Here is a 23,523-nt window from a genome sequence, read left to right as displayed (position 1 = left end):
GCCCAGTGTACAGTACGGTCCTGGAACACTGATTTCCCTGCTCCCGCAGTTACTCACCATTTTGGGAGTCTTGTGGCTCATGTGTGCTTGCCTGGGGTCAGCCAGTTAGTGACAAGTGTGTGAATAGTGGCTGTGTTTTAAATCACTGAATCAGTGGTCTGTGTGTTGCAAACAAAACTGCTTCTGTAAAACGTTGCATTTTGACTTCACAGATATGACCTTGGGAGCCCAGCCTCCCTCTTTGTTATTGCCGGCTGAGAGGCTGCGCAGAATTAGAAAGCGGCCACGAAGAACTAAAGAGGACTTTCTGCGTGATGTCATGATGCACTCCACGGCCGAAAAACAAGAACTGAAGGAGTGGCGGGACAGCGAGAACAGAGACTGAAAGGAGAACGCAGCTTGCCAGAACAAAGCCACGGAGCGGCTCTTAAACGTCATGCAGCCCCAATGCGAAGCAATGCATCATGGGGCATTGGGACAGGACCCAGGATGTCCCGCAACCCCCTCCACCTTCCCGCAACTCTTAGCGGCGGAAGAGGAAGACGTGCTCTGAGGGACAGCTGCCCAGAGTGCACCGCTCCGAACACTGCTGCAAGTGCTGAACGTGTGAACACACTATTGCGCAGGCAGCTGACAGTGTGAACACACAACAGCGGTTTCCCTTCCGCGCTCTCTGAGCGACGCTGTCACTCTGCCAGTGGAGACATAGGCCTGGTCTACACTACAAAGGATAACTCCGAGCAAGGCATTTTGCTAGAAAAAAAGAACACAGTACTGGCCCCAAGGCTCCTCACTCTCCCCCCTCTGCTTCACTGTAAAGCTTCTGCCTTGAACTTGTGCACGTCACCTCCTACGGGCTTCCAGCTATAGATTCAAAGCAACAGTACACAGATCCGCATGGTATGTTTCTACCCTCAAATTGGCTGCACACTAGTCTAACCACAACAGATGTCCAGGGTGAACTCTCATGTTAAGGAAGTTATGAATTTGTTTCTGCAAGTTTTCTCCGACGGCTGCTTAAAAATTTGCAATTTCCATGAATGACCCTGCCCCAAAACTTGTTTGCTAAAATAAGAGCAAAAATACAACATGACTTTGTTTAAAGTGTCAAACATCTGTGCATTTTTGGTTTATTGCCATATCATCCCAGATCAGTTGCTCAACGCTCCGAGGCAATAGGTAGGAAGGTGAAATTCCCCTGAAGTGGACCTAGTGCTGTCTACACCAAGGTTAGCTCGGTTTAACTGTGTCGCTCAGGGGTGTGGATTTTTCACACCTCTGAATAACAGTTACACCACCCCTAATTTCCTCGGGTAGACCAAGCCAAAGTCTCCACAGGGATTAACGAGACCCCTGCTTCATGCTACAACACAAAAACTGTCTGCTCTTGAATATCCCGTACCTTGCATGTTCAACCTGTCACACTTCAGCTTGCTAATCAAAATATTTATGCAATTCACCGCCTGGGAGATTCCAGGGGTGGTCAAGAAATGCTCGGGCCTGCAGAACAGTTGAGGCCCTGCAAGACACTACAAATTAAATCAATTGCATCACTGTTTCCATAAAGCAAAATACAGGCAAATTTCTGTGCCCGCAGAATACACACTCCAGATTGATCTACAGCTAATACAAGTTTTACAGAAGGTATTTGAAAAGGCTTTAAAATAAATAGTGAGGGATGGTCCCAGCCTTCAACATGGCTTTATTGATCTACACTGTACACTGAGGAAAAAAATCCTATGTTTTAGCGGATAAAGATTCAGTCAGGTGGGATTAAATCTGCTTCTCTAGATACGCTTCCCCCATGGTTATTGGCCTTTATACTGGAAAGACCGACAGACTCCTAGTTGTAACTGAGTTATGGCACATCATGCAGGATTGGAAATTAACATCTGGTTGTCCCTTAAAGTCACATGCACGCACCCCTAAAGTTTTCTGAATGGCCCACACTAATTCTTGAGAGGAAGTTTCAGTCCATCAGCATCACAACAGCAGTAACTCCTGCACCATGGCATCTGTTGACACCAAATGGATTGAAGCGATTAGCAGCTTGACAGGAACACAGGGAAGCATGGCATGGACTCCAACACATCGCGCTATGCACCGGCAATGCAACTCCTCCAGCCATTGCCAGCGCCGGCAGCATCCCCTTCCAGGGAGCTAGGGATGTGCTGCATTTGAACATGCAGACAGAAGATTAATCATACAGCCAAGCAAAACCCAGTGGTAGAGGAGTAACACACATTAAGCCTCATTATCCTGTTCAGGGCAACGATCACCCAGCAAAGAGTGTGTCACGCAGTCAGGGGGATGGTCAAGAATAATATAGTTAATAGGAGACATACACTTGGGCACACACTATCCATGTAGCGGTGTGGGACAAGCAAGGGGACACACAAAACCATCAGACTCCTTTCACAGTACTCACTCTCTCATAAAAACAGATCTGCTTTCTCCCTACCTTTGCAAGCGCGGTGGGGAGAGAGGCCTCCAAATTCCATAACAGCAGCATTCGGAGCAAGAAGCCTGGAAGGAGGGGAGGGCGGGCGGGCAGGAGATGGGCTGGAGAACGAGGAGCTCTCTAAACCAGATTTGTAACGCAGGCTTCCTATGTACGTAGCCTACATCCGCACTTCTGGCGGCACGTAGAGCTCAGGCACGACACGTGTAGCTACATACCGTGGCGAAAGGCTCCGGCCTCAGACACTACACGCCACTGAAAAGAACAGCGTAGCATCGCCTGGGCGTACCGTGCCTCAGCCTCTATGCTGGTGCTACACGTGCCAGCCGGACACCCAGTGTCTGTACTCTGCACGGTAAGCTTAGGCCTACCCAGAGAGCATGACCCACTCAGAAAGAGCTCCTCACTCTCTGACCTGCGTACCAGGACAAGGATGGTGAAGAGGGGATTTGATCACGGCCTACATGGGGAAGAGATTCCTGGTCGTGAGCAGTTCTTTAATCTAGCACAAAAAGGCCTAATGTGATCCAAGAGCTGGAGAAATTCAAACTAGAAAAAAGGTAGAAACTATTCGGGTGTTAGCCACTGGAACAATCTATCTAGGGATGTGCTAGAAGCTTCCTCTCTTGGAGTCTTCAAAATCAGGACCGGATGTCAAACTAAAAGATCTACTTTACTTCAAACAGAAGTTCTGTAGAAGTTCCTCAATGGCTGCATTTTGCAGGGGCTCAGGCGAAAGAATCAGAATGGTCCTTTCTGGCTTTAAAATCTATTAATGTTCCCCTTTAAGGCACAACTTGGGAAACAGTCAGCCTAGGGTTACCAGGGGCCCAGTTTTCAACCAGAACGCCCAGTCAAAAAGGGACCTAGACGGCTCCGGCCAGTCCCGCCGGCCGGGCTGTTAAAAGTCTGGTTGGCAGCGCAGCAGGGCTAAGGCAGGCTCCCTGCTTGCCCTGACTCCACACAGCTCCCGGAAGCGACCAGCATGTCCCTGCGTCCCCTAGGCGCAAGTGCAATCAGGGAAGCTCCACGTGCTGCCCCCACCCCAAGCACCGCCTCTGCAGCTCCCATTGGCCAGGAACTGCAGCCAATGGGAGCTGCAGGGGAGGCGCCTCTGGGCACAGCCAGCGTGCTTCCGCCTAGGGGCCGAACATAGCAGCCACTTCCGGGAGCAGCGCGGAGCCAGGGCAGGCAGGGAGCCTGCCTTAGCCCTGCTGCGCTGCCGACTGGGAGCCGCGTGAGGTAAGCACCGCCCAGCCGGAGCCCATAACCTGCTCCCTGCATCCCAACCCCCTTCCCCAGCCCAGTGACAATGGGTGAGGGTGCGGGAGACGGAGCGACAGAGGCGCCTCGGGGAAAGGGGGGCGGAGGGCAAGACTGTTCAGTTTTGTGCAACCCTAAGTCAGCCCGCTGGCGTGGCGGCCCTGTGACTACATCCAGCACCACCATGGCCGGCGGCCTGGGTTTGAGTCCCAATCTGTACCGATTGTTCCCAGAGAACAAGGACAAAAAGCCCAGCTAAGAGCTTGTCTACACTGGCACTTTACAGTGCTGTAACTTTCTCACTCGGGGTGTGAAAAAAAAAACCCCTGAGCGCTGCAAGGTGCCACTGTGGACAGGGCACCAGCGCTGGAAGCTACTCCCCTCGTGGAGGAGGATTTTTAGAATGCTGGGAGAGAGCTCTGCAGCGAATACACAAGCCACGTTAAAAAGCTGCCGTGGCCGCGCTTTAACGTTGCCAGTGAAGACATGCCCTTAAACTCGAGAACGGTGGTTAGATTTACAGTGGAAAGAGCAATTTTGAGAAGTCAGGACTGCACGTGATCAATAGGTTGTTTAAATACAACTCTCACAGAGCCAGATTTTGCTGTCAGTCACACCCAGATCAGAATCTAGACCACTGCAGCAGTCACTCATTGTTTTGTTACCTCCAATCGTGTTACGCTCGAACAACAAAACATCACTAATTCACGGTTGTTAGATATTTATGTATAATTACAAACCACTGCAGTACTGCCTAAAGCAGCTTGCGTCTGTCTGTCTATTACAGCCTGCCAGATGCACTAGTCCAGAACATTTGCTGCAGGCAGAGACATTGTCCTCAACCGTTTGCACTTTTGCTACTTGGTCAGAGGTAACACCCACCTCCTTGAATCTGAAAGTGCTTGAGCCACCTGCACGGCTGGTGGGAGGAACGTCTTGTCCATTCAGGTAAAAAAGCAAAAGAGCGAATATGGGGAAGGTCCATTCAGCCAGAACACAAATATTTGTTTTGCAGCAGAGCCTAGAAGTCCCAGCTAAAATCAGGGACCCACTCTGCAAAGTACTGCATAAATTCATACTAAGAGGCAGCCCTTCCCCAAACGGCTTACTAAATCTACACAGGCAGGACAGACAAAGGGTCGGGAAGAAAAACTGTCAGGGAAAGGTGACATGCCCAGGGTCAGCCAGCAGAGTTGGGAACAGAACCCAGGTCTTGAGACCAGGGCAGTACCCTATCCACTCAACAATACTGTCTCTTTTTTTACACCTTTTTCAAATCAGGAGAGGGAGCAATTTGGCAGCTATTCAAACAACATCAGCAAACAGCTTTAATATTCCCCCTCCTCCGCCCTTTGTAGATGCAAGGATTGACAAACATTTCAGACAAATGCCCATTTCCACCACGCAGTGGTTTTGTCTCCGCAACCCAACCGATGCTCTTAAGGGGAGCCGGAGAAGGGAAAGAGAGGGGTTTTCTTCTGATTGCTACGCTAAACACAAGCATTTTGAAAAAAAAAAAAACAAGAAAGAAGCTCTGAGCTAGATAAATCTCCTCCTCGCAGGCAGAATGCTAACACACACTGCACTGTCCGTCAAGTACTGGCAGCCTTTGCTAAAAAAAAAAAAAATCCAAGCGCATTAGAGCAAGAGTCCCTGCATGGATGGTGTGCAATAGAGTACCAGATGCAAGGGAGAAGGCTCATGTTTCCTGATCTCCTTCCTAGTCCCAATAATAAACCCACATCTTGACACTATTTCTGGTTCCATATGATGGAGAATTAGAACAGCCCTGGGGAAAGGGTTCTCTCATTTCTTCCCTCTATATTACACTATCCTGCGAGTGAGGGAAATAATTCCTAGCGCAAGCAGACATACTCATGCTAGCTTGATGGGCATAGCGACAGTAGCATCGGTACCAATTACATACCCACGGGGTTCGGGGGGTTTGGACTCAGCGCAGCTTAGCCATGCTTGCACTGCTGCTGCCCGTGCGACACTACTGTTTACACTTGCAGTAGCTCGATAAGAGCTAGCACGAGTACATCTATGTGAGCTGGGAATCACACCCCTCGCTCATCGTGCAGAAACCCCCTAAAACAAGAATAATGCTCTCGGAACCCCCGTTATGGTACTTACCAAAGCACGGGGCGTGGAAGTTGGTGGCAGAAAGGGAGAAACTCATCCAAGCTTTTTCCCTTGCAGAAGCAGAGAGTTCAGAGTGCCAACAAGAAAGGAGTTCAGTCGAGACCCAAACTTACTGCTCTTCTACACAAGCCTGGGCTTCTGCGTCTTCGGCCATCGTACGTTAGCAGCCATATCTGTACATTATTGGCCCCTGTGTTGCTAAGTTTACAAATCTAGGTGCCTAACTTTAGTCAGCTAAATAAAAACTGCTTGATTTTCGTCACCCAGAGTTCCCATTGATTTCCACAGCAGCTTCTGATGCCCAACTCCTTGAAAGAAAAAACATAGCACAGGTTTTCCAAATGCCTGAATAGGAACGTAAATACCACTGGGGTAGCCAACTTGAAAAACGGCCCAAACGGTGCCGTCCACCTCACAAGGTCTGAGGGCTTACCTTACCTTGGGAGGTGAGTGGTAATCCCTTCAGTTAACAGCTGGGGAAACTGAGGCACCGAACACTGAAACAACATGCATGTTGCCACCCCATGCCTCTTGTTAAAAGAATGCCGAAGTGGCCATTATCTAAAATGGCGCTTATGCCTAGTCTTAGAATATTGTAGGGTTCCTGTATCAGTTGTTTATGGGCCTTGAGATATTGAGAGTTAAGATGGGAGCAAAGAGCAGAGAAGAAAGGGGGGGGAAGGGAAAAGAAAAACCAAGGAAATGTAACTGAAAAAGGGGTGAGAGAAAGAAGCGACTCATTCTGCTTTGCCCCCTTCCCATCAACAGAGAGATCTGAGCAGGCAGGGCTGAAAGACCATCTGATGGCCTGTTTAAGTGTCACCAAAGCCGGTGGAAGGGAAGTATAAAAACAGACATTATTTGCTCAGAACCAGCAAAACATAAACTAGAACATGCCCTTGTTTAACTGGGCACGCGCCTACCTGCATTGACACACAGCAGCAGATGAAGACATGCTTGCCAAGTTCCACCCAGTGGTCATTTTGAAATGTCGAGATCCCTACATGCAATTCCAGCATAGCTCCTCCTGGCTTACACTGAGCTCACTTGGCTCATTCTTTGGCGCTGCTCCCGACAGCGTCCTATTGTTCAGGTCACCTCCAGGCGTATTATCACCTATACTCAATAGGAAACACACCCAAACAGAGTCTCACCCTCAGTGAGCCCAACTAACAAAAGAACAGATGGTTTAAACCTTCCAAATTAAAAATCTAATGGATTAGATCCTTCCCTTTATGAAGAACCTAATGACCAACTGGTCAGCCCCATTAGCCAGTTTGTCCCACAGGGCTCCACTGGGGAACACAAACACTTCCTTAGGTATCATTGGTAACTATACCAGTCCTCTGTGAACTGCCTGAAAACGACAAAAAAGGGAGGGGAGGGGGAAGAGTTGCTACGCTCCAAAGCGGCTAGAGAGAAGCATCAAGCACATCAAAGCAAAGTCTTTTTTACATAAAGAACAGTCCACTAAAAAAACCCCACAAATTCCTTATCCATCATCATCTTCTTTGACAAGGACAGTGCGTGTTAATATCCCTTTGTATTCCCCTCTGGGTCCCTTCTCCATTAGAGACCTCAGTGAGAAAGTGTGCTGCTTTGTTCTTCAATCTCGTTTCTTCTTCAACTGATTCACCAAAGGATTTGAGGAGCCTGGAGTAAATTACAGTAACTTAAACCTGACAGGTGCTTGAGCACTAATAACCAAAGCACCGCTGGCAAGAGGTTTTAATCCAAAAGGTGGGAAAGACACAGAGTCAAATTCATCCCCATGTCAGGCCACTAAATCCAAAGGAGTTACTTCAGAGATGTCATTGGCCCATTAAGTTTAAAAAGGTAGAAGATACATTTTTGATCAGAATACTACAGTTATATACATTGTTAAAGTGAGTCACTACCCACGTTCCTCTCATGACATTCCCTGCACCACCCCCAAGTCTCTTTGCCAGGCTGTCCTCCCCACAAAGCAATCGAAGGCCCCAATCTGGGAAGGGAAGACGTGGGGAGACCTCTGAGCCCACACACAGCCCCACTGGACTTTGCAGTCAGTTCAGCATGGGTGTTAATTCCTTCTTTTCACATGCACCGTTCCAGTAACTCCTGGGGCACAACCAGCATTTGGCATTTTTTATTCTAGCACAAGTGGAACGAGGGCATTGCTTTGACTGCAGGCTCTTTGGGATAGGGACTGGTTTTTTGTTCTGGGTATGTACAGCTCCTAGCACCACGGTCCATGACTGGGGCTACTAGGCATTACCACAATATAAAGAACAAACAACAACAAAGCACACTAACTGCTGTTTTATGCTGCGTTGGAGGTATTCCGTTCCGCCAGTTGGTAGAATGGGAGGAAGAGAAGCCGAGAGAATAGGACATCCTTCTCTTATCCCCAAAGAGTGAGTATTAGGCCAAGGGAACAAGTGTCATCAGACCCTTGCAGGATTACTACTCGTTAAGCTAAGATATTACAGCACACTCCCACTCCCTCCCAAAAGAACTCCAAAGGAAGAGCATGGAAGGACCCACCCGCTCCTCTGATTAAGTAGACATGGATGATAAGGCATCGACTACAAGCCAAAACTAAGTTCAGCTCCTGATGTTATTTTAACTGGTTTCAAATCAAAACCTCTCTAGAAAGGGGAGCCTCTTAAACATCATCCTGGAATAATGGGGAAGGATTTTTACCTTTTGCGGGACCGCAGCTTGGCTTGGAAGTGAGAGACCAACAGTGCAAGGTGGATTAACCCACCAGCAACCAGGGAACATCTCTAACTTGATCACTTCCCTCTGTCCACTCCTTCTGCCATCTCTTTCCTAGCCCACCATTTCCCATGCAGTCCTGTATCCCGCCTCCTCCCACCCAACCCTGCAGACACAGGCGATGTAGGCTTCTTCCCAGTAGGCAGAGAAAAACATGAGACACATTGGAAAGAAGTGGGTTGCTTGGTATAACTGTTTACTTTCTCTGTTGGGAGCTGTCAGCAGCTGATCAAATACATTAGCAGGTCCCTTCAGGGCCGTATATCGCAAACCCCAATACAGGCAATACAATTAGCGCAAACCCCAAGACAGGCAAGATAGGCCCAAGTTTAAAAACAAATGTAAGTGAAACAAATGGGTGTTTGAAGGTGATAACCTTCATACAATTTTAACCACAATAGCGAGCTGATTGCATTCATTTGGTTGCGTGACAGAGCTGGATCTTGTGGTGGGTTGTTTTACATGCCCGTGATACCAGGACATGCCGAACCCAATTTTATTTACATCACAGGACAATGTTCCTTTCACTGAAACACACGACAATTTGGTGACTTTCACCTTCCAAATCTGAGAGGAACTAAGCAACAAATGGAAGTTTAAAGAACTCCCACGTTAACGTAGAGGGGCTCATGGAGTGCCAAACTACTGGAGCCTTTAGTTTTGTTTATCAATCCAAGTTTTTAGATGCACCAATTTACAGATGGGGAAATCGAGGCACAGAAAAATTAAGTGACTTGCCCACAGTCATACAGGGAGTCAGTGGCAGAGTGATGAATTGTGCCTAGATCACCTGAGTCCAGCCCAGTACTTTAACCACAAGACCACCATTCCTCCCTATTAGCAGTACATCCTAGAACTGAGCTTACTACTACAGACTCTTGTATTAGAGATTTAAAAAAAAAAATTCATGTCTTCAGTTGTGCCAAAATGCGAAAGGGGGGAGGGGGAAGCATTCGTTGGATACCAGAGTTACCAATTCTTGCAATTTTCCAAGACTTGTTAATATTTTGTGTTATGCTTAAAGCCCCAGCTCCTGGAGTCATGTGATCGTATGACAAACTCAGCTGCCATTTACAGTTTTTCGCCTTTGTAGTTGCAGAGAAAGTCTTGGAAACCTGACCCTAAATGTTCCTTCACCAGCAAACAAAAAAGACAAACACACTGATTTTTTAAATTAATCTCATGTTTTTTTGGGAGACTGAGTCATGATTTTTGAATGACTGGTGTTGGCAACGCTGTAAATTAAATCTCAGGATTGAAACAAAGGTCTCACCTGGACTGTTTGGAAACCGCTGCCGGTTAAAGAAACAAAAACAAACGAAAGAGCCCACACTTTTCATGTGTGTGGCCTAAAGCCACATTCAGCACAGACACCAACTTAGAGAATCCCAGGGAAATGCAGTTTCATTAAATCTCCAATAAAAATGGATTTGTATCCGGCTTCTGCCGGAATGGAAACTGATAGGAGGGTTAAGAAAAAAATCCACCTAACTTCATTAGCCAAAGCACAGAGTAACATCAGCACTCATGATGCTTTGCTGCCTGGCACTCTCATCAAACACACAGCCACCTTAGACCTTTCAAAGAGCTCTTCTAGACAGCTAGCAAATCCAAGGAAATCAATGTTTCTATCTCCAGGCCCTTGTGGTTACTACAGTTCATCCTTTTCACTTGCACCAGCTGAAGGAAGCTTTAACAAGGGCAGCGTTTCCACCTCTCATGAATCTCCCAGTATTCAGTGTTTTAAAGCCCCAACTCCTGGAGTCACATTACAAGATGAAAATATCAGCTTTTTCTTTTTTTTTTTTTTAAATAAACAAGTTCCTAGCCTCATGATTGCAGAGAAAAGCTTGAAAGAGTGACTGAAGTGTACCCTAAAAGGCTCAGAAAACAGGATGCAAGGGGGAGGGGGGTTAAAAATCTCATGATTTTTGAGGGTTGATTCAGGATTTTTGAACAGCGGGGATTGGTGACACGGCAACAAGCTGAGGGCAGCTTTCCTAGCAAAACCCTGAAGCCATGCAAAATCCATCATGGGGATCCCCAAATACTGTGGGGAACAGTCTGAGGTAAGCCCCAACCCTAAACCAAGCCAAAGGCCAGTGCAGTCAGCTGCACTTACATCCCAGAGCACTGTACGTTAGACGTGGGAGTAACTGTCCCGCTCTACTGGGCGCTGGTGAGGCCATACTGCACCCAGTTCTGGGCAAAGATGTGGACAAACTGGAGGAGAGCAACAAAAACGGTGAAAGATTTAGAAAATCTCAACTGGGAGGAAAGGGTAAGAAAAACGGGGCATGTTTAGTCTTGAGAAAAGGAGACTGAGGACCTGATTGTTCTCAGATATATGAAAGGCTGCTACAAAGAGGACTCCGATCAATTGTTCTCCATGTCCACTGAAGGTAGCACAAGTAGTAATGGGCTTAATCTGCAGCAAGGGCAAGCTAGGTTAGATATTAGGACAAAGCTTCCAATTATAAGGGAGTTTCTAACTTTCTAACCTTCCCAAGGGAGGCTGTGGAATCCCCGTCATTGGAGGGTCTAAGAACAGGTTGGACAAACACCTGCCAGGGAAGGTCTAGGTTTACTTGGTCCAACCATAGCACAGGGGGTGGACTTAGTGACTTCTCCAGGTCCCTTCCAGCCCCACATTTCTATGAGCCTGTAATCCACTCCCCTAAGACAGCACACGATTTAGGACAGCAGCCCTCTATGTCCTACCTAGAGGATCTGCAAGAGGGGGGAATGAGCAGATGAGTTAGAGATGGTGACACCACATACACTGCACTGCCAGCTCAGAGACCAGACTTTACTCTGCCGTGTGAAAGGCAGGCGTTCAAGAGCAACACGTAATCCCCTCGTGCATCCGGTAATGTGCAGGTCAGCTAGAAATGGGCTTCCAGCGGCCCACAGTCCTAGACACAAACAGGGTGGGTGGGAGACTAGCCCGAGGCCACTGACAGCAGACAGTCATACTGCTACTTACCAGCAATGGGAGGAGGAGGTCGGCCAAGTAGACAAAAGCTGCTCCCAGGGTGAAGCCAACAGCTACCGGGAAGAAAGCAAAAGCCCCGAAATTCCCAGAATCTTCAGCCAATTCAATGGCAGGAGCCAGGAGGGACCAGTAAGAAGCAGCTAACATGACCTACGGGACAGAGAACGACACATTAATACAGGTTATGAGATTATCCCCAATCGAGATCAGGACCCTGATGCGTTGGGTGCTGTACATAAAAAGCAATAAAGAGACAGGCCAAAGGTGGGGGGGGAAGGGGAAACTGAGGCAGAGGGTGACAAGCTTTAATGATCACAATAGCTCAGTGGCAGAGCTGGGAACAGAACCAAGGTCTCTCAATGCCCAATCAGGGGCCCTGCCCACTGGACAACACTGCCTCTGCTTCAACACCAAGGATTTTGTTAGACTCCCAGCAGAGAGCATGCTGCCTCTCAAACCAAAAATGCCCCTGTGTAGCCCCAACTCCTTCCAAGCACCACGCTCCTCCCAGGTAACCAGGCACCTAGCTCCAGCAACCCACACTTAGAAAAACTTCCCTCCCGGTTATTTAACATCCCTCCTCGAGCAGGAGGAAAAGAGCAAACCCCCTTCACGGATTCACCGCATGGACCTCTGCTCCCTTAAGGTTTTTCAGCAGATTCACGACACACCAAAAGTTAAATAAAGGGGGGTGTGCACATTGTACACAGACAGCATCCGCACTGTTCCGCTAACACACTCCTTTGGTAACTCTGTTTAGTGACTGTCCGATCTCTCAGCTTCCTGCAGCTTTCTGGACGGCAGCGGCCCTGAAACAACGCTCACCGCTGCTTGCCAGGGCTCACACCTGGCAGGCTTCTGTTCACGCCAGCCACAAACACACCAGCTTATTCGTCATTGCTTTTGCCATGGCACTTGGCAATGTGAAAAGTGTGACACGACCATTCAGACTGACCAATGAGATTCTAGCCCATTTCCGCACAGAGCAGTCACTGAAGTACAATGAAGAAAGGAGAAGGGGCTTAAGCGTGAGCAGTACAAAGCCATCAATTTTCACCCAGCCAGCCTTGAGGCAGGAAAACAATTGACGCGCACACACTTACTTGCTAGGCTCACCGTACTGAGGTTTAACACACCCATAATAACCCTTCCCAGAGGGGAGCAGCGGGAGGGGAGGGGAGGCCTGGCTCCCAGCCACATACTAGTTCTTAGCGAGGACAGGGAATGCAAGAGACAGAGGCCTCTGCACAACACATGGTTAAATATGAATGTCTTCTCATTTGTGTCACCTGTTTTCACCACAAAGCACAAGTTCAAGGATGCTTCAAAGAGACCCCATCAGGTTGGACTAAACACAGTAACACAAGCCTAGGATGTTAACAATCAACACCTTATGTTATTAAAATGAAGAATAGCCAAACGATTCTGATGCATTTCTACCATTAATGCAGATTGACATGCCAAAAGGGACCAGTTAGCGATTGAAAGCAGAGGAGTCAATTTCACCTACTAGCTCTCCGATCTACCGACAGCTCCAATCTCCCAGATACCCAAGCACGGACATTATCTCGCATGGCCAGGTCTGGAACATGGACACCACAGGCCAATAGTTGATTCTCAGCACACACACCACCTTATTTCCACTGGTATTAAAGTACTTTGGAGAAAAGGGCTTCCACTGGCTTTTGCAAACCTTTGGTTTTACGAAAACCGGAATTGCAGGCCTAAATCAAGCTGAAACCATGTCTTTAAATAATATAGTGGGAAAGGTTATCGATCAAGATCCACAGGGCTCCAGTGACCTGGGAGACTCTCTCCAATCCACTAAGAAGGGTCAGGGTTAGTTATATGGCACTTTCTCTCCTAGCCTTGCAAATCAGTTACCAGAAGAGCAGGGGGAGTGGCTGCAATCCAGCACTCCTCCTTCTCCTCCCCCCCCCCCCGCAAAGCCTTAGTCCCTACAGAGGACAGCACTGAGGTGACAGGTGGAAGGGGAAGGCAGGAATCCAAGCAGTCATTTGTTCATTCAGCTCCCCACGCTGAGCACACCTGCTGCTGAAAAAAGGACAAGCTGTTTCCCAGATGACATGGCACGACACCAGGCCACGAGGGAGAATTTGGCTCATCTCCCCGGGGCACCCCCAGAAAAAGAGGAAGTGTTAGAAAACAATGAGAGTGATCTACATTCCTTCTGAAAGAGAGCGAAACCACGCTCACTGCTTCAAATCCAAGAGCCTCCACCGATCCGTGTTCCTTGCTCCGGCCAAGACACAATTCAACGCTTCTGAACCCACACAGCTCCTACTGTCTTCAGCTCAAGCTGTGGGTGCCCAGGCCCCTCTGAAAGTCAGACCCAAGGTGGGCACTCAAAGTCAGCAGGCACTTCCTGTTTTACAGGCGTCCATGCAGTGCTGAAAAGCACTCCGTTACCCCGGTGACGGGCATCATATTTAAAACCTACCTAGAAACCAGGCTCAGGACAAAGCGTTCTCATCAACTGGCAGCTGTTGGCTGGCCTACATGAAAGGAGTTTGGAGGGGTCTCAAAATGGCAACCAGACGCCAAACCCACCAGCCAACTGGCAGTCTCGGTCCTGGCTCTTCTTGATCTCAGCCAGAGACTGGCTCCAAAGAGGAGGACAAGACATGAGGACACAACTCCCCACTTACTCCTACAGCTGTTCCCTCCACACCAGGTTTGAGGGCGTTTCCACGGCTGCCACCTATTCCAGGGTGGCACAGAGGTTTCCAAACACTAGGGAGAGATTGCTAATTAACAGAACATGAAACATCCGATGAAGTGAGCTGTAGCTCACGAGAGTTTATGTTCAAATAAATTTGTTAGTCTCTAAGATGCCACAAGTCCTCCTTTTCTTTTTGCGGATACAGACTAACACGGCTGCTACTCTGAAAACAGAGCATGAAAAGACACCGAAGATCTGTTGATGAAGGGAGTCAGTTATATCGTCAGGGTCGCTCCCACGTCTGTATGTCCAACGCTATCAACAGCGAAAGCTTTGGGAGGAACAGGCGGGATGCTGGGCCAGCGCTGGTGCTAGCTGCTTTCCAGTTTTGTTTGGAGGAACTTTGTTGTTCTAGCTTGTGGCTACTGTGCGTGTACCACCCACCCACCCGCCCACCGTCTTCAGCCTCAGAACGGCAGCGGAACCCAGCCTGGGTCAGCTTGCTCACTTAAGTCCCCAAAAGCCCAGCAAAACACTTTGGACTGGGACTGTCCCATGAGGTTTCTGTAACCTGCGGAGTCTTTATAGCGCCCCACGAGCAGATCCCCTCCAACAACCGGTTCAGAGAATTCTGGCTAACGGAGCAAGCACAACAACTGTAGATGTATAGGACCAGGGTACAGCTAAATACACTGTATGGTAGCAATCAACACACCAGTCATAGGCTCCAATAGCCTTTGTCAGCTAGAGGGAGCAGGGAAAGAACCGTCCAGGATTTCTTTGTTCTAGTGGTTTTGTCTTTGAATGCAGACTCACTTTGGACAGAAGACTCTTTCCTTCCCTCTGCCCACGTGCTCCAACCTCCTGCATTTAGCCATCAGCCAGTCCCCTGTATCACATCAGCGAAGAGAAATCTCTAAGAAACCAGTTCCCCTAGGTTATTTCTGTTTCTGTGGCTGCTTATAAATAGACCATCCGAGTGGGCAGGGGTAGAAGGGGGAGGCATACACAGGCCTGAGGGAAGGGGGACACTAGATACTGCACTGATCTGCTGGGGGTGTCCTGAGTCTCTTTGGGGTTAAGTCCATAACGAAGTCAAGAGAGTATGGGGTAGTTTTAGGCTTGATGCACAGACCTCCCAGCTGTAGCTCACGAAAGCTTATGCTCAAATAAACGTGTTAGTCTCTAAGGTGCCACAAGTCCTCCTGTTCTTTTTGCGAATACAAACTAACACGGCTGCTACTCTGAGACCTCCCTCTGTTAGCGCAGGATCAAAATGACCATAGCATGCTGGGTTTGAAACCCATCCAGATCCCCTTTGCAGCTTCTGGATAAAGGAATTCTGCACACACACACCCGCGCACACACACAGTAGCTCCTTGCTAAAAGTGCTGATCGCACCAGTGCCAACGGTAACAAGTGAGGAGATAACAGCAGTCAAGACATTTCATCAGCCCATTTCGGTGCCACTTGGCTGTTCCCTTCCCCCATCCTCAGCTACTTCCCTTCCACCAGCACAATGAACATCTCTCCACCCATATCCTAGAACCACGAGTGGCAGCCTTGAACTCCAACCACAGGTAACATAGGGTTTGGTGTGGCTCAAACGAGACTGCATGGAATTCTGCAGGTGCTTTGGCGTCGGTTTAAGAAGCAAGATACGGGGTCAGTGCGAACAGCGGCGAGAAATATTCCTACACGCTTCTCTGCAATGGATCCATTTTGCCCCAGGATGCTGTCCCTGGCCACTGTTGTGCCAGGTGGAGATGCAAGTCCCAAGTCTACCTTTGGCCCATAAAGCTTTATTAAAGTAGCAGAGAAATCCATTCCCTGGATTAGTTAAGCAAGAAAGAAAATATCAGATCCTCAAACACACATCCAATATGCAGCACAAATACATACTTCATCAATTTATTCATTTCATTTCCTTTCCTCTCTCCCCTCCCACTCCCCCTTGGTGTTACATGTACCGGGCTGGATTAATCAAAAACAATCAGACCAATTAAGAGCCTTCAGCAGGTTCGGCATCCCCTCAGCCCCCAGCTATCTACAGTACTTGCTTTTGGAGCCATTCAGCTACAGTAGGAGACTCATTTGCGACAGACTCCACTGAGAGTCTTCTCATTTGCCACAAAACAAATGAATTTTTTTTTTTAAAGTAAAATCAGTCTGAGACCTGAGAAAAATGCCAGCTAAGAAAAAACGCTGAAGAATTCATAGAAAATGTTTCCTCAGCTTGGGATCAAACCCAGTCTTCTGGAGCCAGGCATTCTCCCAGCACCCAAGCGGGCACTTTGCTAGACCCTCCCTTGAGCAAAAGATAGGGAGAAGTTGAGGCTGAAGTTATAGAATCATAGAAACACAGGGCTGGAAAGAACCTGGAGAGGGTCACCCAGTCCAGCCCCCTCCGCTGAGACAGGACCAGGCAAACCTAGACCATCCCTGACTGGGGTTTGTCCAACCTGTTCTTAAAAACCTCCAGTGACGGGAATACCACAACCTCCCTTGGGAGCTTGCTCCAGAGCTTAACTACCCTTAGAGTTAGACATTTTTTCCTTATACCTAACCTAAATCTCTCTTGCCACAGTTTAAGCCCATTACTCCTTGTCCTACCTTCAGTGGACATGGAACAATTGACCACAGACCTCTTTGTAATAGCTCTCAACACATTGGAAGACTTATCTGGTGTGTGCATGCATGCCATCATCTTCTCTCAAGACTAAACATGCTCAGTGTTTTTAACCTTTCCTCATAGGTCTCATTTTCTAAACCATTTATTGTTTTTGTTGCTCTCCTCTGGACCCTCTCCAGTTTGTCCACATCTTTCCTAGAATTGGAGACGGTACTCCAGTGACAGAGCGAGAATTCTCTCCTGCATCTTACAGAGGACACTCCTGTTAATACACCTCAGAATTATACTAGACTTTTCTGCAATTGCATCACACTCAATTCAATATTCAATCTAGAAAAGGAGTACTTATGCTCAAATAAATTGGCTAGTCTCTAAGGTGCCACAAGTACTCCTTTTCTTTTTGCGAATACAGACTAACATAGTTGTTACTCTGAAACCTGTCAAATATTCAATCTGTGATCCACTACGATCCCCAGATCCTTTTCCACAGTACTACCGCATAGCCAGTTATTCCCCATTTTGCAGCTGGGCATTTGATTTTTCCTTCCTAAGAGTAGTCCTTTGCCCTGGTCTTTACTGAATTTCATCTTGCTGAATTCAGACCAATCTTCCAATTTGTCAAGGTCATTTTGAATTCTAATCCTGACATTAGCTTGTTGTCATCTGAAAATTTTAGAAGCACACTCTCCACTCCATTATCCAAATCATGAATAAAAATAACTGACGAGTACCAAAGCCAGGATTGACCCATGTGAGACACCACTGTGTACATCCCTCCACTGCAAACCACTGATAACTACTCTTTGAGTAGTCTTTCAACCAGTTGTGCATCCACCTTATAATAATTTTGTCTAGACCACAATTCCCTATTTGCTTATGAGAATGTCATTTGGGACTGTGTCAAAAGCCTTACTAAAATCACAATATATCACATCTAGTGCTTCCCCCCATCCACTAGGCCAGTAACCTTTGTCAGAGAAGGGAATTAGGTTGGATTAGCATGATTTGTTCTTGATAAATCCATGCTGGCCATTTTTAACCTCTTTTCACCAGGGCTGGGTGCTCTGTCAGAAAGGAGATGGTTCAGTGACCCCGTGGATGTGAGGATGAAATTAAATCAACGGAAAAGTTCCTATCAGCAAGATCTACTCTGTTTGGGGAAGTCTCCCATGGGAAGTACTGAGAGGCTCATTGTTCAGTATGCAACTGGCTTGAACAGAGCACCGGGAAAGAAGCTGCAAGACACAATCTTGCACAAGCAAGAACCAAACCGGGCATCACTTGCCGTTTCTTCTGCTATGAAAATATAGAGTGAAGTGGCCAATGAACTGAAGATGCCTTAAAGCCTGTGAAACTTGCCAGCCTGTGTACAAGAGCCATCAGCAAGCAGACGAGAATGAATCCACTTTCCCTATTCTTATGGCCTGAGCGTCCGCCTATGGCAAAGAAGCATGCACTGAGCCACTGGGACATCTGAAGTCTCTCTCTAAGAGAAGTGGGATGGCTATCGCTTTAGACCCCAGCCCTCCAGGGGACCTTGTAGTCTTAACTTCCCACAGCTCATAAGATAATGGGCTGTTACATAAGACAACCACAGCTGTCAAACTTTGTACTCTGAATGCTCTTTAAAACCTCTTTAAAAACCAAAACTAAAAACTAAAAAAGGGAAGATCGTAACATGAGCAGAGGGAAAAGCTCAGTGGAATTACATCGTCACTTTATGGCAAAGCATTGTTTCTCCAAGGAAAAGGACAGGTCAGTTTCTGCTCATTCCTGTCCCCAGTCTCCGATCCTACTGCCACTTAAGTCAATGGTAAAACTTCTATGGGCTTCAACATAGGCAGGACCAGGCTTCAGGGGGTAGATATTACACTCCTCCCTGCTATCTCTGCACCTCTAAACAAAAACGCCGAGCTGGATTTCCAACAACTGGCACTACCTGCTTGGAAGGAAAATCTATATTGTAGCGCGCCTTGGGGCAAGGACTGTCTTTGTACTGTTTATGTACAATGCCCAGCCTAAAGGGGTCCTGGTCCACAAATAAATGAAAATCTTCTCTCTCTCCCATACCATATCTACCTCCTACAGCAGGGATTCCCTGCCTGGAGGCACCCTGTCCTCAAGCCTCCCTTTCCAGCCTTGTTATGGTTACATGCTAGAACATAGGGTCATGGTATGGCAAAGGTGGAAAATCAGTGTCCTACAGCAGCATCTCAGTTATCTGAGTGCAAAGCACCTGGACAGAGCTACCTAAACCTCGCCTGACCTTTGCAAATAGCGAGTGTGGGACAACAATAACCAGATCAGCTCCACCTTGAAGTCCTCACTCAGGCAAAGCTTCCCTGGTGATCAGTGAAACCCTGAGCATGAGGACAAGACCCACCAGCCCAACCTCCGGGAAAGAATTCTCTGTAGTAACTCAGAGCCCTCCCCATCTAGGGTCCTACCTCCAGACATTGGAGATATTTGCTAATGGCAGTCATGGAGAGGCTGTACAGGCCATTGTAGGTGGTCTATGAAGTTCAGTCTTGAGACAAGTTAGGTTTTCTGCCCCCACTGCTCCCCTTGGAAGGCTGCTCCAGAGTTTCCTCTGATAGATAGAAACCTTTGCTAATTTCCAGCCTAAACATACAGATGGCCAGTTTATATCCCTTTCGTCGTGTGCCAACATTGGCCCTTAACGTAAATAACTCCTCGCCCTCCCTGTTGTTTATCAAGAGCAGGCGGACAAAGGTAGAGAAGATTGAAACTGAAGAGACCAGGATTCAGTTCCCTGCTCTGCTACAGAGCCCACGTGTGACCTTGGAGAAGTCACTTCATCTCTCCAGGTCTCAGATTCCCCATCTGCAGAATGGGGATAAGGGACATTCCTTTCTCTGCTGCAAGCTCTTTGGGGCAGGTGCCATCTCTTGTATGGTGTTTGTACAAGCTGACGTTCTAGCACCAGGGCACGCAGACCTGGTCTGAGCACGGGTAGGTACCGGGGCGCTTACCATGGCCCTGAATGCACTCCTGCTCCCATCATTGCTGCCCCCAGTAGAGAGGAGCCAGAGGTAAACACCTGGTCAGAGTCACTGAGTAACCTCTGTTGCTGGGATCGGAGGGGGCTACGGGTATTGCTCCTCTATTCACAGCACATCCCTTGTTGGGGTTCTGGTTAGGGAGCCCTCATCCCCCCTATAAGTATGGCCAGCTTGGTTATCCACTCAGCTGACCCTCCGCCCTTCTATAGCGCCTTTCATACTAGTCACTCAAAGCAAACATTCGAGCATCCAACCCCAATACGAACCTATAGGATAGGAAGTTTTAGTCCCACTTGGCAGACAGGAAAAAAGCAAGACAAAGCCAAGTTAAGTGACTTGCCCAAGGTCACTAAGCAAGCCTATGGCAGAGGCACAAATAAAACCCTGACTCCTATTTCCCTGCTCTGTGCTCCACAAGACATTGCCTTGGGATCAACCACACGTGCCAGTGGGAGATCCCATCCAATGCAATGTCTAACTGAAAGAAACCCAGGAGGCATCAATGGGCTAGTACCAAGGGAGTGAAAAGAAAAAACCACCACCACCCCACACGCAATTTTAAGTGAGTGGCTACCCACTGGAACTACGGGATCTATTGCTAGCCAGGGCGCAGGCAGAGACAGAACCGGGAGCTCAGCTTATCTTCAGCAATCCAAAAATACAGGGTGCTCTCAGACATGCAATGGGAGCTGTGCATGCAACAAAAAGCAGAGTCTGGCCCTTGTACGTTCATGCATGGCTTTAGAATGCCTCGGAAACAAAATAAATTTGGAGATGTTAATTAAATGCTCCGGAGCCAAGACTGAATGTTGTCCATAAATCCGCCGGCTGCTCTGAACCCGAGGAGGAAGAGGAGGGAAGGGAGAGCGTGGAGACTGGCAGGAAAGGAAGCTGTGCATTTTAATACAAAGATGCCTCTGGCAGCCCAGCACCTTTGCTGGATGTGTCACAGTCACCAGAGGTGGCAGCATCTCCTGCCAGCCTGAGAACGAGCAGCAAACAAAGCCAGGAAGTGGAGGTGTTTTAATTTCTTAGCTCAATAACACAATGCCGGTGCAGCGGCAGGTGTGCGCCAGCCTTCCCTAGCAAAGATTGGGCTTCCCAGAGCCAGACTCATGCGGGCTCAAAGAAGGCTGTGCCATGCACCAATTTTAACCGGGGAACCAAACCTTGCCCTGCCCATTATTTCTTGGATATGGCCCCCACTAACACGCTATTGGAGCATCTCAGAATGTTTAGTGTGTCTATCCTCACAACATCCCCAGGAGCTTGGGACTAGTTCCCTTTGACAGATGGGGAAACTGAGGCACAGAGCAGCCAAGTGACTCACCCAAGACCACAAAGAGAGTCCGGGAGTTGAATTCAGGTCTCCCAAGTCTTAGGCTAGCACCCTAACCACTAAACCATCCTTCCTTAGCACCAGGATCCTCCATCTAACCAAAGACTGGGCACAACAATCTGCTGGAGAAGAACCACTCTATGGTAATGCAAACCTCCCTGCCGGGGGTGGGGGGGAGAAACACCTCTTCTTGTTAGCACCTGTGGTGTTTGTCCCATGGCAGCCCCCTCCAAAGCTCAATTCCAGGGTCCCTACTAATGGGACCTGGCAGGGTTTTAGTTTTACTTTGTCACCAGGGACAAGGAACAGCCACCATGCGAGGGGGGGGGCCCCTGTGATTTCACGCTTTGCCGGTGTAAGCACAGCAACTAGGCGATCCCAACTCAGCCCATGGCTTCACTGCTAATGAGAGTGCGCTGTACATTGAGATGTCTCCCGTGCGCCGGAGACAAGACGCTGTCATTCTCACTTGGTGTAGCTAGCCAAAGTAAACCCCAGGTGACTTCACACAGGGTTGACCCTGACGCTCGATACCAAGTTAAAAGCAGTCCTCCGTGCCCTGTCTCCAGCAGGATTTTCCATCACATTAGCGATCTCGATGCATTGTGAAAACACACCCATTTTTGCAGCGAAGACAGCCTGTTGCTAAGCAGCAGCACGGTACGTTGTCACCACCCCACAGGGCTGATGCGAGACCAGACCGTAGGCTTTTGCCGTGGTTTCATCGGGAGCAGCAATTTTAAGGACATACCAGATTAGAGCCACAAGCCTTGCAAGGGAGGGAGAAGGGAGATCTCCATCAACAGAAGAAACCATGCAGGGTGGGGGGAAACACTCAAGAAAACGTTTCATCTGTCAAACTTTTCAGCAAGAAGGAACTTTGCCTCATTAAGGTGCCGATATCAAGAATGGGCCTCGCGCTTGGGTAGGCATCTCAGCTTTGCATGTTCCCAATGTGGTTTTATCCTGCCCTGAAAGGGAAGATTCAACACCGGATGAGTCAGGTGCTGTTTAAAGCTCTCCCCTTTTCTGAGGGCAGTGAACTGAACTCCAATGCAGCGAGGGAAGATGGAAAGTCGGGCCACCTGTGAAGCTGACTGTGTGTTTAGGTATGGTAAACTTCAGTTGGATTAGACAGCACTTCGCAGGCTCACGCCCTCGGAGCACACGATGTCTGGACCCCACATCAGATGCCCACCTCCAGGTTATTAGTTACCGTGGTGATAGGGTCTTAATCACTTCAGCCTTCAGTATACACAACCCTCCTGAGAGGTAGGGCAGTGCTATTATCCCCAGTTTGCAAGCGGGGAATTGAGACAGGGAGAGACTAAGTGACTTGCCCAATGTCAGGCAGGATGTTTGTGGCAGAGCAGGGAACTGAACCCTGGCTTCTCAAATCCCAGGCTGGTGCCTTAACCACTGGGCCGTCCTTCCTCAAGACTTGGAGCACATTGCCGTTCTCCTTGCAGAGGGGCGTTGATAAAACAACAAAACCTCGTACTGAAGCTTTGTTAAAGACACTCCGGGACTCACAGGTGCTCAAACTAGGGGTGCAGCAGTACCCCCTGGTTGGAAGTGGTTTCCATCGTATACAGCATTTAGAGTTTGGTTCAATGGTACTCAGCACCTGCACTATACAAGTTGTTCCAATGCCCCTGCCAGGACCAAAGGCAAAACACAAAACCCCAGCTAGATCGGGCAAGAACACCTCAAGCATGACGTTCTATTCAGAAGCCCACGAGCGTCCCTTTGGAAAGCACAGGCGTACATTTTCAAGAGTGACTCACTAGGGATTTTGGGTGCACAATTCAAAACATCTTAAAAAGGGGCCTGATTTTCAGGAAGTGCCCAGCACCCACCTTCGGAAACACACCTGTTCTTGTCAGCACCAGGGGTGGTGTTTTTCCCATGGCAGCCCCCTCCAAAGCTCAATTCCAGGGTCCCTTTAGATGTCCCAAGTTAAGCACCCAAAAGCCAAGAGCCATTTGCAGCCGTTTAGATCACGTACTGTGGGTTCTTCAAAAGGGCAGCGGATTCAGGCTTTACTCATACCAGGACTGAACGTTCCACTGGTCTGAAGCGACATACAGACCAAGACCAGTCAATCATGAATAGGTCGGAATATGAACAAGAGGCTGCTCGGCAGCTCTCCAACACCACTTTCTACAAGCCATTACCCTGTGATCCCACTGAGAGTTACCAAAAGCAACTACAGCATTTGC

General features: G+C 48.4%; 1 protein-coding gene across 3 annotated transcripts in view; it reads right to left on the bottom strand.

The window, feature by feature from the left end:
- Positions 1–23,523, bottom strand: part of SLC39A11 (solute carrier family 39 member 11) — a 265,886-nt gene that overhangs the window by 228,944 nt on the left and 13,419 nt on the right. For all 3 annotated transcript variants that reach the window (XM_077833155.1, XM_077833157.1, XM_077833156.1), the window contains exon 4: positions 11,616–11,774. In XM_077833155.1, coding sequence (XP_077689281.1) covers positions 11,616–11,774 — 159 coding nt within the window. The remainder of the gene's footprint in view (positions 1–11,615; positions 11,775–23,523) is intronic.

Source organism: Eretmochelys imbricata, chromosome 14 (assembly GCF_965152235.1).
Source record: "Eretmochelys imbricata isolate rEreImb1 chromosome 14, rEreImb1.hap1, whole genome shotgun sequence".
In the NCBI taxonomy this organism is placed as follows: Eukaryota; Metazoa; Chordata; order Testudines; family Cheloniidae; genus Eretmochelys; species Eretmochelys imbricata.
This window is presented reverse-complemented; position numbering and strand designations above follow the sequence as displayed.